We start from the raw sequence: 19713 nt of genomic DNA, 5'->3' as shown, positions 1-19713 counted from the left end.
CTATTTTATCATTATCAATTTTTGAAAAAGTTACTTAATGTTAAGGTATTTTAATTAAATAAATGTCACTGATTGTTCAGTTGTTCTAATTAACCCAAATGTTAATGAATGTTATTAATAAAAGGAAACAAACTTTTCAAAATATGACTAGATTTCGAGTTTTAGAGCACTTTATTAAAAAAAAATCAGATCTCAAATTGTTTTTTCATATTTTTTATAGGGATAGTACCTACATTAGTATCTTAGAGCTACCTCCCCTAGCAGTTTGATTCACCCATTCTGGGACACCCTGTATATCTTTTTAATTTATTAAAGACAGGCAATAATATTTTATTTAAAGTCCGTTCTCTTAGGGTGAAATTTGTATACAGGGTCTTGATTTGAATCCTCGCCATATTTATTTAGGTGATCTATTATGACCTATTTAAACACATTATCCACCAAAAAAAAAATTACAAAGGAAATTAAATTTTTTTCGAAATCAATTTTTTTACTGATTCATCATCAGAATAAGCTACTTAATCAACTCCCTAAATATGGCGAGTATTGAAATCAACACCCTGTATAGTTCACTTTGTGATCCCGGCACTAAATTTTAGTATGTTGTTAAGCATGTTATTCTGGCTTAAAAACCGTCGGGAGCCACTTTCATCCACGAAGACGCGCCGCACCACTTTTTGGTTGAGGAAAGCGCGGGGTGCGGGGAGTAAAATTAATAACATAAAATGTTTTGCTGTTTAGTATACAAATTGCATTTAAATTAGCATTTTTAGTTGTTTAAATCAAAGGAATTAATGTCGTTTTGAACCGACGTTTGGACGAATTTATCGAAGTAATGAGCAATCGCTAATGGGCCTTTCGCTATAGGATTTTTCGCACAAACTTTATATACAGTGTGAGTCACGTTAAAGTGTACATATGAAAATAGATGAAACTAGACCTATTTTTATCGACAAAAAAGAGGTCAAAAAATTTTTGAGGATTTTTTTAAATTTTTTAAAGATTTTTTTTCTTCCAATTATTTATTGTAAAGAAAACGTAATAACTTTTAAACTAAGCGGTATATCCTGATAAAATAAAAACAGTAATAATGCTAAATAAAATAACAGGCAATACTAAAAATACATAAAATACACAAAAAAGGCCAACAAATAATAAAAAATTAAACTTTTTGAAAAAAATCTGCTTTTAAATTGGTGTTTTTTTGGTTATTTGAATTTTTTTTCCATTAAATGCCCCTATAACCGGTACTTTTTATTATTATCTATCGTATTACCTTCGTAAAACCGAAAATCGCATGTCTCTATCCCTATCACAACGTTTGCAATGATCGTTTGAACTAAGCCTCTCCGGGCGCGCCATTCAACGCTTTGTTAACCACGAAACTGAAAATGGCTCTAGATTTGTAATTTTGATAAAGACAAGTTAGAAATCAAATAAAAACAAAAGATTTCGAAGTAAAATAAGCATTTTACTTAAAATTAAAATTGTCTCTACCTGTAGCGGAGAATAATGTTGTGGCAGGCCTTTGTTCAAACGATCATAGCAAATGTTGTGATAGGGATAGAGACATGCGATTTTTGGTTTTACAAAGATAATACGATAGAGAATAATACAAAGTAATAAAGACCACTTGTTATAGGGGCATTTTTTGGAGAAATTTATCAAATAACCAAAAAAACCCGAATTTAAAACCAGATTTTTTTCAAAAAGTATAATTTTTTATTATTTGTTGGCATTTTTTGTGTATTTTATGTATTTTTTTAGTATTGCCTGTTATTTAGCATTATTACTGTTTTTATTTTATCAGGATATACCGCTTAGTTTAAAAGTTATTACGTTTTCTTTACAATAAGTAATTGGAAGAAAAAAAATTCCATAAAAAATTAAAAAAAAATCTCAAACATTTTTGACATCTTTTTTGTCGACAAAAATAGGTCTAGTTTCATCAATTTCCATATGTACACTTTAACGTGACTCACACGTATATGATATAATAAAAATCGAACCATCAACTTTCGAAAACAAGTAGGGAACCCGGATAAAACGATCTACCTGTACATAAAATCCGTTAATTAATTATTATTTGTCATGGCAACGGTTTATCATTGACAACGAGGTCAGAAGGTTTATGAACGCTTCCTTAGCGACCGAATTACTAGGGAGGTAAATGAAATGAGGAGGTAAGGTAATGAGGCCGACGCCAACACGCGTTTCCGATCGTGAAATTGGGATAAGAACGGAAGATTGTTATTAATTTTGCGACCTTTTGAACTTTGGTGATGTCGGTCATTTACCTGTAAATTGACAAAATTAATTACTATAATTCGCAAAAATGATTCTAAGGGCCCTCCCTCGCCCACGGCCACTTTTTGTCGCGCGTTTCGTAAACGACGACAGCATCTCTACTAACGCGTGTTAGACGCATTTGCAACGCAATACAGAAGTGATGCCAACGCGCTACAGCAGCGCGACTGCATCGTTACAAAAAGTCGCCGTGGGCGGTGGCCCTAAGGTCTATATTTCACCGGGACACCATGGCGGCGCAACCAGTCGCCCGCTACCAACAAAACGTATACAGCTCTATAGAGAGTTACTCACCTTTGTGTCCGTTTGGTTGCGCAAAGCTGTATACATTTTCTTAGTGGTGTCCCGGTGAAATATAGCCCTAATAGGTAGGCTTATAAGTACCTAATAGTTATAAATTGCGTGTAGTTATAAATTACTAGCGGCCGCCCGCGACTTTGTAGGTACGAGTGGACCCCGTTTTATCCCCTTAGAGGTAGAATTATGAAAATCCCGTCTTAGTGAGCACCTACGTTCTAAAAGGAACCCCACACTGTTGATTTGTAGTTTCTGAGACGTTGTAGTTTCTGAGAACATGTTTGTTGTAGTTTCTGAGATTTCTTGATGAGTGAGTCAGTATCAGCGACCTTCCGCTTTTAAGATATAATATACAGGGTGGAAACGTTAAGTGATCTCACTCGATTATTTCTAAACTAAACAAGATATCGAAAAACTGATTACTGATTCTGAAAGTGCTTCACAAGCTCTTTCAAACGGTACCAATAATAGGTTACAGAATAAACTGGATCTATCCGAAAATTCAATGTTTCCAGCTTCCATACATTTAGTAAAACCACATAATATTAAAAACTATACAAAATATTCAAAAACTGATTACTGATCCTGAAACAGCTTTACTAGCTCTATCCAACGGTACCAATAATTGGTTATAAAATAAACTGGATCCATTCGAAAATTCAATGTTTCCAGCTTCCATACATTTAGTACAGCCACAGTCATGGCACTCATGTCTTGTTAATTTTATAGCAAGTAAAACCTAAAACCAATGTTTTCCAAGAATAATTTTAAATAAGAATGCTATTTACGAGTTCATTTTAAGTGTTTATTATTTAATAAACAAAATTAATAATTCTATTATTGTTTGGCTGGCATACATTTAGTATGGAGGCTGAAAACATTAAGTTTTCGGATAGATTCAGTTAATTCTGTAACCTAATATTGGTACCGTTGGATAGAGCTTGTGAAGTACTTTCAGGGTTAGTAATCAGTTTTTCGATATCTTGTATAGTTTAGAAATAATCGAATGAGATCACTTAACGTTTCCACCCTGTATAGAGAGTTACTCACCTGGTGTCCGTTGGTTGCGCAAAGCTGTATACATTTTCTTAGTGGTGTCCCGGTGAAATATAGCCCTAATAGGTAGGCTTATAAGTACCTAATAGTTACAAATTGCGTGTAGTTATAAATTACTAGCGGCCGCCCGCGACTTCGTACGACTGGACCCCGTTTTATCCCCTTAGAGGTTGAATTATGAAAATCCCGTTTTAGTGAGCACCTACGTTCTAAAAGGAACCCCAATGCAAAATTTGAGACTCCTGGCACATGTAGTTTCTGAGATTTCGTGATGAGTGAGTAAGTCAGTATCAGCAACCTTTCGCTTTTAAGATTTATTATAGAGAGATAAAACAACTATGGGCGTGGGCAAAAATTTAGATCCAGTTTCCAAAGCGAACAAGAGAGGAAATGTATTTGAAAAACCAATCAGATTTCGTTATTTCCACATGACTTCTCCAGTCAGTTCAACTCGGAAATCTGACTCTACGTCGCCTCGAGCGTTGCGACTTTAGGGGACTATTCCCACCTCTTGTTCTCACCACTGCAACTCCTGTGTAGCCAGGATCTACAGTTTGAGCGCCACAAAAACCCAACCAATGAAGGTCAAGTTTGTCCCGGGGGAAAGTTAAACTGTCATTGGACCCGCAACGAAATTAATCAGAAGAATATAGGAGTTGCGGCTTGTAAAGTCTCGAGTATCCCTAGTATCACCACCTATCCTATCACCCTGTATGTATACGTAGAGCCATTCAAAAGTAAATAAAAAATTCGGAATAAAAACCAAAAAGAGCATAACGTGGATGTGGATTCTACCCGTCGGAGACGCCGGGTATCGATCCCGGGACCCTCGCCACTAGGCGAGCGCTCTTCCATCTGAGCTACGTTTCCTGTAGGCAATGTAGCGAAATTGGGGATATGCTTCGTAAAATTCATTTGTAGAATGCAAAGTTGCCGGGGAAAGTATACAGTGTGTCTTGATAAAGTGCATATATCTATTAAAACAGGTGATAGACCTATTTTTATCGACAGAAAAAATGACAAAAGTATCTGATATTTTTTCAAAGTTTTTTGTAGATTTTTTTTTCTTTCAATTACTTACTTATTGTAAAGAAAACGTAATAACTTTATACTAAGAGACATATTATCCTGATAAAATAAAAGCAGTCATAATGCTTTATGCAGGTGATACTAAAAAAATATATCGCATACCAAGAAAATGCCAACAAAAATAATAAAATGTTACTTTTTGAAAAATAAAATCAGCATTTAAATTCGTGTTTGGTTATTTCCTTTGTAAAACCAAAAATGTCATGTCTCTATCCCTATCACATTTGCTATGATCGTCACAAGCTGACCCGGCGAAATTCGTAGCGCTTTGAAAATATTCTATAGCATAATAATATGTTCAGATGTAGCATTCAATGGGGAAAGAATTTTGGAGCCTATAATATTCAATCAGTTTTAAATATACCTATTTAAATGTACCTTTAGAGTAAGTATGTACTAAGGGGCGCTGTTCTAGAACATTCTCCCATAAATCAATCATTTGGGAATATGCGCGATGGACTAGTTTGCAGACTCACACAGGAACCTTGGGACCCATTGCGCATGTTCGTTTTTGTTTAGCAGTTGTCAAATTGGGGTTCACATCGATTCGTGCCGAGTCATTTTACCAGGGACGCAGATCTCGCGAGGGGTGGGTTGGTATATGTGTGGGTGTGCTCGTCACTCACACACGCAAAAGCCAGACAGGTGTAGCCAGACCAAAAACTGCAAATTTATACTAATTCGTATTTGATACCAGCAACATAAATTTATTTAGTACCATTAGAATATTTCACCAAATCATCAAGTAAGTAAAAAATGTTTTTACTGATGATGAATAATGAGGAAATTAATGGTTTGCACAGTCAACAGCACATCAGAATACATTTTGTCGCAAAATAGCCTGTATCAACGAGATAAGACGCCACTGTGATAAGCTTGATGTGCTAACGTCCGTACATCTTTATATTTTTTGTAAACGCCAATATTATGTTAAAAGTCCTCCCAATCAGAAGACTAGAAGTAAATACAGAGAACCAGAGGTTTGTTGATACAACTGATACAACCAACCAGCTCAGGCGTCCGGAACGCGTCTTAGCAACAAAAGTACCAGGGAAGTAGAGGAGGTGAAGTGATTTCAATGATGCCAAAATTCGTTGCCATGGTAACGGCACGCATTTTAAGCACATAAAGCCGGTGTTTTCATCATGAGATTACGATGTTAGCCTTCTTGGCAACAGTCTGGTTCTGTCTAGCTGAGCTTCAGGACCAAACAAAACAAATTAAATTATTTTTTTACTGATAAATATGTTCCCAGATCTCCATGAACGTTCTCATTAGCCTCATAATTATCCTAGCCAGTTTTTTGTTTTCTTTCAACCCAAGTTAACTTCTGTTTTAAATTTTAAAACCATTGGTTCCGCTTCAGGGTGTCTTTCCTGTGCCTAAAGTAGGTACTGGGGAGTTAAGCAAATGACTAGTGTCGCCGCCGCCCTCGACTCGAATTGTCGTCTACTCGGTTAACGGAAAACCGCCTGATAAATAAAATATGATCATCCAAAATGTGACCATATATAAAAAAACGTATTTAAAAAGGTACCAAAAAGCATAGACTTGCACCGCTATATTCACAGTCACGCACACACAGATAAGTAGTTTCATGGACTGTCTGATACATCTCAATACATAGCTCACAGACAAAGCTGCGTGTGTAGTGTGCTTCTGCGCGTTATGTACAAGTGATGCATTCGGCCATTTCGGATCGGGCATCTCGTGAAGAAGGTTGCAGTGCATACAGTAATTAATTATTGTGCCAAGTATTGATTCAAGTGGTCATCAAGCAGTCCCTGAAGCTTTCATCATGGCGAATAGGGTAAGTAATATTGCTCAAACTATTGATTGTGTTGTTTGTTTTGAAGCAACAGATTGCTAGAAAAACTATGACGCCCCATGTAAAAGTGAAAATTTTATTTTTTTATTAACTCAAATTAAATAATTATTCGATAATATTAATCGATTTTGGTAATTAGGCTTCCAAAATCTAGATAATTCTAAATTTCTAGGTCTGTTAGTAACAAAATCCAGGTACCCGCGGGGCTATAAAGGGGTGACCTGGATGACCTAGTTTAAGAAAAATCGATGGAGCCGAACTCTATACCGGGGAAATGTATTGTTATCTCACAGCGGTGATTTGATGAAGGAATCTGGAGGCGGTTGATTAATAGTGGAATCATAATGAGAATATATTTATTTCAATTGTTTTGGTAACACTTTATTACTTAATATAGATTTTGGACATATATTTATTTTGTCCATTGTTATTACAGTGTATAACATGGTTCCCATGTTTGCTTGCCTGCTTGGTACACACACAAGGCCGGCCACCGGCAGATAATCGGGGGGAGATATTTCCCGCTTTCATCATGCAATATACCTACTTATATTATTACAATTTCTTTGACGACGCACGTATGAACGTCGGACATTTTGTGTATCACAGCCACGGCAAGTGTGATGTTATGATTAAGCATTTTTAGTGATCGGTAATGGATATTTCTATCCATATTGACATCTTATTTTTCAAAAAATGAAGCGGGCTATGACTGTTTATTTTCTAGGTGATAAGCAAATAAAAATATAAAGATATATCAAGGTATTTATCCAGATACACAAAGTGTAAATGTTAGGAAATAAACACATCTACTAAAACATAAAAACGACTTTTACTCTTTTCCTATCACTGATACCTCAAAGAAAAAAAACATACCTAGTTTTCTAAAATCTTCTCCAATCAAAATTCAAATTCAAATTCAAAATTTATTTATTGGAAACAAGAAATCACTCTCTAAAAATGTTCGATATAATCTGCGCAGGACCTGAATATTCCGTGTTAAGTTTTTTACATTTTTAAAAGTTGGGTAATGGTAGACACTGAGCCGAGAAATTGCGACAGTTGGCACTTTTGGCTTCTTTCCTGGAGGATATTGGGAAGATGAAGAATGAAGTTGTGTTCATGGTTCTGAAAAAAAATTGACATGAGGGGACATCAAATTGTTGTAAACCTGTATTATACTGAATACATTTTTTCTTCCTTTCTTTCTTTCAAGAAAATCATGATAGGGCTTTGCATAAAAAACGCAGTTGCATTACAATCATAAGACAAAACCAGAATCAGTGTACTTACCATGAGTTTACGTTACGTGTGCTCGCTAGCGACTGCGTAAAAAAATGACACCTAATTGTATGACATATTGTGCAGCGCCCCTAGCGGCTACTTTCAAGAAACAAAATCTCCATAGAGATTTTTGACGTTTTCGCTAGCGAGCACACCTAACGTAAACTCATGGTAGGTACACTGTTACTAAAAACTTGGGCGTGACGTCATCAAGAACAGCGCATGCGTGAAAGGTTACCTAGGTTATTGTTCTAGAAAACTAAGAACAAATTGTTTCAATAGAACAAAGGCACTGCTAAGGGTTTTATGGGTCGTCTTTGGACAAGCTAAATCATTACAAATAGCTTGCTGACCGTCAAGAAGGTAGTTCTGACATCGGGGCCGTCCATATATTACGTCATTCTAAATTTGGGGGGGGGGGGTTGGTCTGCGGANAAAAAAAATAAAAGGTGATTCTAAAAGTGTTTTAATTTTGTCAAACTGGTAATGACGTCAATTTTGGGAGAAGGGGGGGGGGGTCATTAAGAAATGACGCTAGGATGATTGTAGGGGGGGGGGTCTAAAATCTGAAAAAATCGATGACGTAATTTATGGACGGCCCCATCGGCCATCCCCACTCACAAACAAGATCATGATACACATATGTCAAGTATACTTCTCTACGGAATCCTACAACAGTGATCTATGGGCAAAGAAGTATCATCGCTAGTAATATTCTTTTCTGAAGGCTGAAGGCCACAAACATTGATCAGATGATGGGTGAGGTTGTGTTTTTAGTCTTGAAAAACATTTGACACGAGACCAAACACTATGTGGTATTGGAAGACAACAAGAACTTCTAAGAAGACCTGGAAGACCAAGTGGTGATGCATGACAATCATAACGGAGTTGTGCTTCAAAGAAAAACGCGGTTGAATTACAATCATTAGACTAAACCAGAGTCTGTTACAAAGGACTTGGGCATCCATTTTGCAAGGCTACCTAGGTTGTTGTTCTAGAAAACTAAGAACAAATTGTTTCAACAGGACAGAGGCACTGCTAAGGGTGTTATGAGTCGTCTTGGACAAGCTAAGTCATTACATACAAGGAGCTTCGTGACCGTCAAGAAGGCAGTTCTGGCATCTGGCATCACAACTCGCAAACAAGATCATGATACACAAGTGACAAGCACCTATACTTCTGTACGGAATCCTACAACAACAGTGATCTGTGGGTAAAGAAGTATCATCGCTAGCAATATTACTTTCTGAAGGCCACAGATATTGATCAGATGTTGGGTGAAGTTGTTCCCTTTGTCTTGAAAAAGATTTGATACGAGACCAAACACTACGTGGTATTGGAAGATAACAAGAACTTATAAGAAGACCTGGAAAACCAAGGTGATGCATGAAAATCAATATAGGGTTACTATTACTACTCAAAGATGAACGTGTTTGCATGACAATCATGACAAATGGGGTTGTGCTTCAAAGAAAATCGCGGTTACATTACAATCATAAGACAAAACCAGATTCTGTTACAAATAACTTGGGTATCCATTTTAAAACGTGGCGTGACGTCATCAAGAAGTGTGCATGCATGTAAGACTGTCAATGAATTATATTTCTAGAAAACTAAGAATAAACAGTTTCGATAGGACAAAGGCAATGCTAAGGGTGTTATGAATCGTCTGTGGACAAACTAAATCATTACAAAGAGTTTCCTGGCCATCAAGAACGTAGTTCTGACATCAATACTCGCAAACAAGGTCATGAATCATGATACACAAATGACAAGACTAAGTATACTTCTCTACGGAATCCTACAAAAATAGTGATCTGTTGGTAAAGAAGTATCATGGCTAGCAATTTTCTTTTCTGAAGGCTGAAGGCCACAAACATTGATCAGATGATGGGTGAAGTTGTGTTCTTTGTCTTGAAAAAGAATTTGAGACGAAGACCAAGTGGTGATGTATGACAATCATGATAAGGTTGTGCTTCAAAGAAAAACGCGGTTGAATTACAATCATAAGATTAAACCAGAGTCTGTTACAAAGGATTGGGCATCCATTTTACAACGTGATGTGGCGTCATAAATAAGTGCAATAGGACAAAGCTACTGCTAAGGGTGTTATGAGTCGTCTTTGGACAAGCTTAACTATTACAAGGAGCTTGTTGGCCATCAAGAATGTAGGTCTTTTGTCACTTAAAAAAATTACATGAGACCAGACACTACGAGACATGGAAGCACGACAAGTACTGTAAGAAGACCTGAAGGACCAAGTGGTAATGCATGACAATCACGACATGGGGTTGTGCTTCAAAGAAAAACACGGCTGCATTACAATCATAACACTAAACCAGAGTCTGTTACAAGGGACTTTGGCATCCATTTTGCATCGTGACGTGGCGTTATAAAGAAGTGAGCATGCGTAAAAGGCTACCTAGGTTGTTGTTCTAGAAAACCAAGAATAATTTCAATAGGACATAGGACATAGGACAAAGAAAAAAAAACAGAGTTTCTTGACACCAAGTATCTTAAAACTAGGTACTTCATTGATGAATTCATATTTTGCAAAGCAGATCAAAGGCGAATGTTTTTCTTCAACAATATGAATAAGTGTGAACATTTGTGCTGTGCTTATTTGCTCTGCGAATGTATGGACACCGTCCATAATAAGAAGATTGTAGGTAATATTAAGATCATAGGTACTGATATTAAGGATGACAACGTTTATTTTGTAAAGAATGATTGCTTTCATTTGATAATCTTCTTTCTTAGATTCCATTTTGGTTTTAGGTTTAAGTCGAACACATATTTTATCAGGTTTTGGTTCATCATTAATCTTATCATTCTATTTTTCATCTAAATGCTCATGTTCCATGCACCATTGCTAGTTTTATTTTCCCAGCTTGTATTATTTATCGTCTGGAAAGTGTATGACTTCATTCATCTCGCCATTTCTTTTAAATTCAAATAGTAGCAGTTAGGTAATTTTTGGTAGAGATTTTACTCGTCAATCATGTTTGTTAAGTTTTTCATTGCCAACACTTACCTCTTTGATAATTTCACATAAAATTTACTTAATACACCAAGTATTTTCTGTGATGGTGCCTCCAAAATCTTATATTTTTGCTTTAAAGCTTTTCTCTATTATTCAGTACAGTTCTGTGGTTTTCGATACTTAAGTCTTAATGCAGACGTGAGTTGATGATGACCAGCTTCCAGGAATATCAGGTCTCAGCAGGGTTTTGATATCTTGAAAGACACCAATTGCAGTTTCAACCAGTACCTACATGGCATTAAGAACTTCACTTTATAGGAAATATCGAAGACTTGTCAGATATTCTTGATCTTTAGGTTCTAATATGTATTCGTAGACTACTGCCGTTGATATTATTCGATTGGTTATTTAGAGTTTGGTAGTGGAGATGAGCAGTTCTGTTGAGGGCATTTTCTCATTAGATCTTCATTCCATACCTTTGTTTCTTCTTAGTCCTTCTTAGAATTCTTAATCAGCCAGGTCTAGGGTATCTGTGTTTAATCTGCTTTGCGTATGTAAACAAATAAGAAGCCAGATAAACAAAGCCCTAATTTAATCGCTGCAGCCAAGTTAGCGAGTAACTTGAAAGGATTTGGGCAGGTCAAACCCACCTTAAGGGCTGGTGGTGGAACTCCTGTGTGCTGCACTGGACGGCACGTAACGTCACGTAAAAATGGACGGAGAAGGACATCGTAGAAACGACTGGCCCGGCCGGGACAAGACTCATTTCGGATAGAAAACACTGGAAAATAGTGGAGAAGTCCTACACCCATGTGATAAGTGTACGTGAAAGTAAAAATAAACGATATACGAAGGTGGATTGATACGTTAGCGGCCTTAATTTATGTTTCTTTTTAGTTACTGTAAAAATCTTGTTTTGGCAATAATACATGTTTCTTCGAATAAAAAAAAACTGTATAAAATTGAGTAAAAATTGAATGCGGTTATCAAGTTACTGGACTTCCTATTTATCTGAGGAGCCTTCATGATAACAAAAAGGGTGGTGGAAATCTGAAATGAATGAGAGCACCCGAGACACGCTCCGGCCGGCCCAGGACGTCTTCGGCTGAAAATAGTTCGGTGTCTGATTTCATTGCCAGATCAGAGAGTATCCAGGAGTTTGCTGACGCTAAGTGTTTGCGCCACATCCCTTGCGCCGGGTGCGCGCGCAACCGAACCCGCCGACCTTCGGTTTTCACTCGAAGGATGCCGAGTTGAACGCCATACCCTTGATGGGTCTGCTGCGTACTTAAGTATTAGTTACAGTACTAGAGATACTAAATTTTGAGGCTGATCGACAAGATTTCTCCATAGATCTCACCAATCAAGATTAATGGATGTTATTTTTTATCATCGCTATCCCAAACAAATACAAGGATTGTTAAATTTCTGGTAGCTTAACCGCTTAGAAAAGAACAGATAGTTTTGTTAGCTGTCGAAGTCACATTTTGCAGTGCTTTGGGAAATATATTTAAAAAAAAACGATGAATCTTTATGTCCTATTTTATTTTATTTAATTTTTTATCGGCCGCGAACTTTCAATCCACTTTCGCATTACTTTTAACGAAGTTTTATTATTACATTTTTACTTTATTTTTCACTCATGAAGGCTTTATTTATCCGTATATTCTTTAATGATAGGTGTTAAAGTATGAAAATGCCATTTGTATGAAGAATTTGAGAAAATTCATTTTTCCATACCATTTTTACAATTTTTTAAAGAATCACAAATCTGAATTATTAAGCTACTTATAGGATACATAAAGGAAAAAATATACTTGTAGAAAGATGTTCATATTTTTGTAACGAAAACGTACTTACATCACTTTTGACGATTTATTTTTATACGTAAATACATACATGTGCTTGAAATGAAATTTAAAAGAAAAAATCATAACCCTCCTTCTGGTGCAGTCGGGTAAAAAGAATAATGAACATACGAGTAGCTGTTGTATTATGGAATTATGTACTAATGAATATTGAAGAAAAAATTGTCGATTTCATACTTTATCCCCTATTATTAAAATATGAACACCACTCAGTGTGTTAAAAATAACGAATCCTATTGGACCTTCTTAATATACCTTTGACGCACATTATGCCTGGCTGGCAACATGGGATAGCTTACAAGGAAAGTTCTTTTCTTAAAACCAAAACTGAGTGGACCTGAGCACTTTTAAGCTTTCATAACAGCTTTTACATATAATAAGTAGTAGACGAAGATGAATCAATCAATAATATGAATCAAGAATTTTAATAATTTATTTATAGTGAACATAAATCTTACTACTTAACAGCTTTAAACTAAAAAAAAGTGATAATCTACCTCTGGGCTTCGGCTTGACACTATTTTTGGGACACCCTGTATATAGCTATGAGCTATGCTACTCGTATGTTCCTATAATTACCTAAGTGTCAACTTCTGAAATTGCTCATCCAATCGTTTATCAACAGGGCGGCAACCCACCTATAATCGACGATCAAAACATGAAGCTTGAGTTCTGCTCGGTCGCCACGATGGTGCACGACCAGCAGATCGTGATAACTCTGAAGCTCGTGCCGTGCGACTACGAATCGCGCGTGTCTCTCACGCGCAACGTGTCTGCCGTGCACCGCCTGTGCAGGGATGAGTTCACCAAGGCGGTAAGGATTAACTGATTTCTATGCTTAAGATTAAAACATTTTCAAAAACTATAGTAGTTTTCTTTATTAATCAGAATTTAAATCAACCTGTTAATTTCATAATGATCTAGGTATTTTGTGAAAATGAATTCTAGCTTTAAAGCCCTGTGGGTATAGTATAGTGGTCGACCTATGGGTAGTTAAAGTATTTAGCCATATTCTAGGGTGTGGTTTTGTAAAACAACTCCCATCTCAGGGGTGGTCAATAGTACACGACACTGATGGCAACAAACAAATAAAAAAATACCTGACATTTTCATGGAAAAATCATGAAATCAGGAAAATTAAATTATTATGCGGGCGAGCTATCGGTCAGTCTCCCCGCTCTCCCGGGGCGGCCGCATGTGCTCGGTGGTGTAGCGGGGTACGCGGGGGTGGTGCGGGCGGTAAGAAGCGCCGTCGAAAGTTTTAGGAGAGAGAGAGAGAAAGTTTATATTTTTCTTATAATTACTTCCACGTGTACTACCACCACTCCGAGAGAAGGCGCTGTCTTCCATGAATAAAACGCGATGACAAAAATTTCGCGTTCTTCACATCACTACTTCACTTATTAACTTTCATTCGATTACCATTGTAAACGTCAAAACGTTTTAGTCTAAATTTAAATCAAAATTATTCATTTTTGAATACGAGTACTACCCATCCCAGCTGAACCTGATCTGCTAGTCTGAGGCGCAAACATTGGTTGGTTGAATTGGTTGTTTTAAAAAACCACATCCTGTATGTAAAGGTAATAGGGCAGTAAGCTGTACAATGAGACCTACTAGTTACAAACAAATTAATGAAATTGTTTTAATGCATTTTCATTATAATTTATATTAGCTACAGGTTCCAAAACATTACTTTTAGGGTCTGCCGCAGGGCATCAGGTACAACGTGTTCGTGTACTCCTTGATGCAGCCCTTCGTGCAGATAATCTTGAGCACGAATTTGCCGGACTTTGCCAGGAGCGAGAACGTCATGTACGCAAGGGGGTTCCACCAGCTGAGCAGGCGCTGTGAGGAGAATGTGGTGGCGCAGGTAATTTGGCTTTGTTGACCTAGATGTAGATTTGATGTATGTAGATACGATACTCCGTCAAAAGATCATCTTGGTGCGCAGAGCTAAGCATCTTTAATTTATGTGACAGAGACGTGGCGGTAACTGTCAAGCAAACACATACACAGTTCTGTATCTGTGCATAACAATTTTGTAACTGCATTGTGATAAAAATCAACTCAATAAGAACTTGAACAGTCTCAATAACCATAACATGACTTTACTTTGCAATCACAGCTCGATCCATGTTATGCATTTAGAAAATTTTGGCCACCTGTCTTTATGCTATATTTTTGTAAATAAAATGAAATAATAAATTGTGGTAGGAAACAAGAAGTGTGGTCTAGTAGGAGATAAAAATTTTGTGCCTCCGACTAACTTAATATAGGCAGTCCGGAAACTTTTGGACCTTTGGACCTTTTGAACCAGATTAAACGCATTGATCGCCATCGCGCACGCGGGCTGATCGCGTTGGTTTGGCTGAACCTTCTATTTGTATGTATGTATGTCGAAGACTTTTTTATTTGTTTACAGCTATATGAAACGCAGCGCGTGCGTCGCGACGTAGCTGAATATATGTCAGGTACAGGAGCCCCACTTTGCATTGAAATGTTGCTTGCCATGTTACAGGATACCATTAACCCACCTGGGTAAGTTTCTTGTAGTATTATCCATAGGGCTTTATTATAGACAGTATTATTTATACAGGGTGACTTTGCAATCAATATTCAAATTTTTAGGACTCAGAATCAGTAACTTGTTCGGTTTACGTAAAAAAAATCATTTTTTCATATTTAATTATTTTTATTATCCTCTGCGCTCGATTTCAAAATTGGCACACGTGGATAATTTGCTTCGTTCATAGAAAAAATATATCACACAGTTAACTACAAAGCTTAATAGACATAAATGGTACGCGAGTACCTTACCCTTTAAAAATTAAGATATAGGCTGGGCACCCACGATTTAGATTTTCAATAAATTTTTTCGCGAAAAATACCGTGATTAAAATTAATTAAGATAAAGTTGTATTGTTAAATTGTTCTATGGAACTTATTAAAAAAATTGAATACTGATTACAAGATCATCCTGTATAAATATTTTTTATTCATTTAGTTGCCCCGTATGTTAAGAATAAATTCAGTTCTCGGTAAAAACCGAAATAATTATCTTCATATTAAGAATTAAATTTGCATGCACTTAAGCGATTTTTTTTTATTTACTAAAAGAATAGTAGTATTTTGCTTTTGCACAAATTACATAGTCGCGCTTTTGCACAAATTACATACGCCTGCATACGCTCGTATTCACAAACGATGCTTGCTTAAGTGAAGCAACAAATCGAACGCACAGCGTTGAATACAGCTTTTGATTAGTTGGTGTGTCACCCTGTGCCACGCGCACTGTGAGACCTCATAGTAATATTTGTGAATACGGGCGATAGTCGCGTTCCTCGGATGGCGGATCAGCCGGTCCGACCCCTTCACCGTGGCTATCATGGCTTCGTGCTCGAGTTGATCAAGTACACTAAAAATAATAGATTAATTTAAAAATTATAGAGTCCACGAAGACGCGCCCAACCACTTTTTGGTTGAGGGAAGCGCGGGTTGGGGGGAGTTTGATTTGAGTGCTGTATTATTTAATAATATTGGCGACGTTGGACATGGAAATTAATAAATTAAAATGAATTAGAGCAACCCTGAAGGGCAGCCTTACACGAACTCAGAATATTGTAAGTACAGTGACTGAAATCTCCGACGAAGCTATTACATTACGAAACTCCCCGCACCCGCGCTTCCCTCGCCCAAAAAGTGGTGGGGCGCGTCTTTGTAGATGACGATCTATAATAATTTTGGAAACAGCTTAGTTCTTTTCTTAAAATCTTTGCTCATTTATGATTTTCACTAAATAGGTTTATTAAAGCTTCATTTTATATTCGTCTTGGTAAACTCAGTGTTTAATTGATAATTTCGTCTAATTTATTCAAATTACTCAGTATTTTGGTGTCGTAAAATATTATATGAATTGTTATTAATTTATAAAATAAAGATCCAAATACTAAATTAACATATAATTAAAACATTTCAGGGACAGATCCGAACAAATTGCTCAGGCATTGAACCGGATGGCCTTAAATACCGATGCAGGGACAGAGGACAATAATTATAACACTCCCCAGATGCGGGTCACTGTTAATGTCCGATTTCATGGAAAAGTAATTATAATGAGATGGGATGACGATATGGTGGATATTACTTACTAATTGATTCACCATACATTCTATCAGAATTGGTACGAATTCAATGTATGTTGTTGTGTGTTCATTTTTTTTTAGTGGTAGCAAGTTGGGTTAAGTAACTTTAGAGTACCTCTGCATTGGTAGTTAATGTTAGGCGCCTTCAAAATGATTAAAATTTGGAGGATTTGGAGTCGCCGTTTACAGACAGAAGGCTGCGAGAGCTAAGGAGGACACTGAGTTTCGATTGAATATAACTTTTATTTGCACACCAAAAGTTAGGGGGCTGATATTTTTTAGGGTATAGCATCCTTCAACCACAATATTAATTCAGTTCACTTGATCTTTTAGGACACACAAAAAACACACACACGCACTGATTTGCATGTATCCATCTTTTTTTAGTGTACTTGATCCAAGTTTCAGTAAGTAGGCATTCTACAATTTTTTAGTTCATGATTTTGTTAATCTTGTAGTTTAATAATTTTAATTGCTCATTGATTGATTAGAGGAATCATAATTATTACTTATTTCTGTATACGATGTAGGTATTAAAGTAACTAGACATTATTTCAAATCGCTTTCTATCATAACGATGTTTTTATATTATTTATAGGCCATCCGCTGATGTAAATGGAGGTCTGGGTGCCATGAATGCTGTTTATAACCCAGTCCGACTTAATCAACCTGGCGGAAGTCAGCGTAGGAAAAATGGTAGAATTCATATTAACTTGCCCAGGATCGATAGTCATCCAGCGATCAACGTATACCACCGTGGCCCTTTGACCACGTTGTACAGGTCGCCGACTAGCGGCGTGTGTATGAAGCGAAACCTCCTGCTGTTCAGGGTGGGGGACTTCGACAACAGCCAATATCGTAACACAATCACTTCGTTCATCAGCGAGGGCCTCAGATACAGGGTCTTGCTAAGCAGACATTATCACGTCGAGCAATTCTTTGCTGATATTATGCTTCTGCACAAAACTTGTGCTAGAAACTCCGTGAACACTGTTTTGATGTTCACACGCTTAAATTATAGAGAAGATGGATTCAGGGAAATCTTAAACCATGCTCTGGCTAATGATATTGTAGCCAATCTGACCAGTGCTCGTGATGTGCACCAAATAATTGCTGAATTCACGAACAGGCGTGTCCCTCCGCCTGGAAAGCCGCTATATGACATTAAGGCTGAATATTTTTTGGCTGCGAGGCGCCAGGACACGGTGATCGTTGTATGCATTGATCCTAGGAAATATTCACTATTCAACCCAGACAATCTAGAGGAATATTACAATTAACTACGAGTGTTTTCCCTACTTTTTCTTGTAATTAGTACCTACCTTAGCTTATGTTTAGTTTATTTTTTTTATATCTCCTTCTTTTAAAATTCAATACCGTCGATTGGGGTTTCTTGCATTATCATTGTGTGCCTTGGCCTATAAACGTACTAGTTTCGAAATTGAAGCCGCATTTGAAATCAACACCACTTTGTCAAAGAATAATACTTTACCGTACAAGATGTTCTTTACAAAAACGTATTATTGATAATGGGATAACCTTAATCCAACTTGCCACCATCAAAAATATGATAAAAATTTAAGTTTCGCTAAGCTCAAAACCAAAAGAGCTTGAAGTTTTCGAATATACCTACCTACCTATTTATAAGAAACTGGTAACCGCCATTTGAAAATGACAGGGTTGTCGAGCAGTAAGATTTCGAATGTAAAAGTACGTACTAAAATTCTTTAAAATGTTTTTCATTTTTATTTTATCAACTTAACAAACCAAATGTATTATTTTAAGTAGTCTCTCTTAAGCGTTCATTTGAAGCACTGAAACAACTGCTCAAGTATTGAATAAAAACCTATGTCGCTGGTGTATGTTGAGTCCAATACATTTTTTAGAGCTTCGTTGGATCTGCGTTTACTCAAAATATCATCATCAAAAAGAGTGTCTATAACAGCTAAGACAAGAATATTACCAATCCTAAAGTACTCTTTGGGAATATCGATAAAACAATATTTTTGTGCCAAAACCTTCTGAGCTGTTTTCCAGCTCCATCATAAAATTAAATACTTAAAAGTAAATTCACACACATATCCACAAACAAAAGTGGACTTGTGAACTGCTCATAATTTTAGCTGATGATATTTGTTAGTTTAGTTCTTTCTACCTTTTGAGCTGTTTCTAGCTCCATCATAAAATTACTTATGGGGTAAATTCACACACAGATCTACAAAGAAAAATATTGTGGACTGTATATAATTAAAAGAATCTGCTCATAATTTTAGCTGATGAAATAATCTTCTATTTTCGATCTGGCACTCTATTCGTCCGTCCCCTTAGTTTTAGCATTCAACTCATAATGTAAAATTTTTGCGCTACTAATTACAATAGGAAGTTTCTGATCATTATTGGTGTAATAGAATTTTGATCATCGTAATTTCTCGTAGCAGATTTCAGATCTTTGTTTTATTTATCTATTTTTCTATGATCTGTAACCAAAATATCTTGGGACTATAATGTAGAAATAGAGCATCTGTAACTATAACAAACAAAATTAACGTACGACTGATTTTTGATGTGTATACTTCTTACATTACTTACTTACAATTATATTGTCAATGTAGGCTAAGTGACTTGTAATTTCATATACGGTGTTACTTTACATTCTTCCCATATTTACAGAGGTAACTATTATTTACTTTATTGCTGACACAACACAAATCTGTAAAAAAGTATGCCCACAAATTTTTAATCTTGAGTATTTTATTTTATCGACAATCTGTTAAACACAGCACTAATTATCGTAACATATGCACAAAAATATGTATTTTATTTATATTAATTTATTGCAATTTATTGTTTTTAAAA

General features: G+C 36.3%; 1 protein-coding gene across 1 annotated transcript; it reads left to right on the top strand.

The window, feature by feature from the left end:
* The first annotated feature begins 6462 nt into the window (after positions 1 to 6462).
* Positions 6463 to 19655, top strand: LOC114358685 (uncharacterized). Its single transcript, XM_028312707.1, has 5 exons — positions 6463 to 6559; positions 13338 to 13526; positions 14415 to 14585; positions 15138 to 15253; positions 17456 to 19655. The coding sequence occupies exons 1-5, from the start codon at positions 6548 to 6550 to the stop codon at positions 18135 to 18137; spliced, it is 1170 nt and encodes a 389-aa protein (XP_028168508.1). The 5' UTR covers positions 6463 to 6547; the 3' UTR covers positions 18138 to 19655.
* Positions 19656 to 19713: the final 58 nt, after the last annotated feature.

The sequence above is a fragment of the Ostrinia furnacalis genome, unplaced genomic scaffold (assembly GCF_004193835.3).
Source record: "Ostrinia furnacalis isolate ACB-3 unplaced genomic scaffold, ASM419383v2 OfSCF4098, whole genome shotgun sequence".
Taxonomy (NCBI): domain Eukaryota; kingdom Metazoa; phylum Arthropoda; class Insecta; order Lepidoptera; family Crambidae; genus Ostrinia; species Ostrinia furnacalis.
The sequence above is the reverse complement of the archived record's forward strand: the minus strand, read 5'-3'. Positions and strand labels throughout refer to the sequence as shown.

What these genes read in the sequence shown, in the direction of transcription:
- LOC114358685 (XM_028312707.1), top strand. An exon ending in GGGATGAGTTCACCAAGGCG is followed by an intron (nt 13,527 to 14,414) that starts GTAAGGATTAAC and finishes CATTACTTTTAG; the next exon opens with GGTCTGCCGCAGGGCATCAG. An exon ending in AGGAGAATGTGGTGGCGCAG is followed by an intron (nt 14,586 to 15,137) that starts GTAATTTGGCTT and finishes ATTTGTTTACAG; the next exon opens with CTATATGAAACGCAGCGCGT.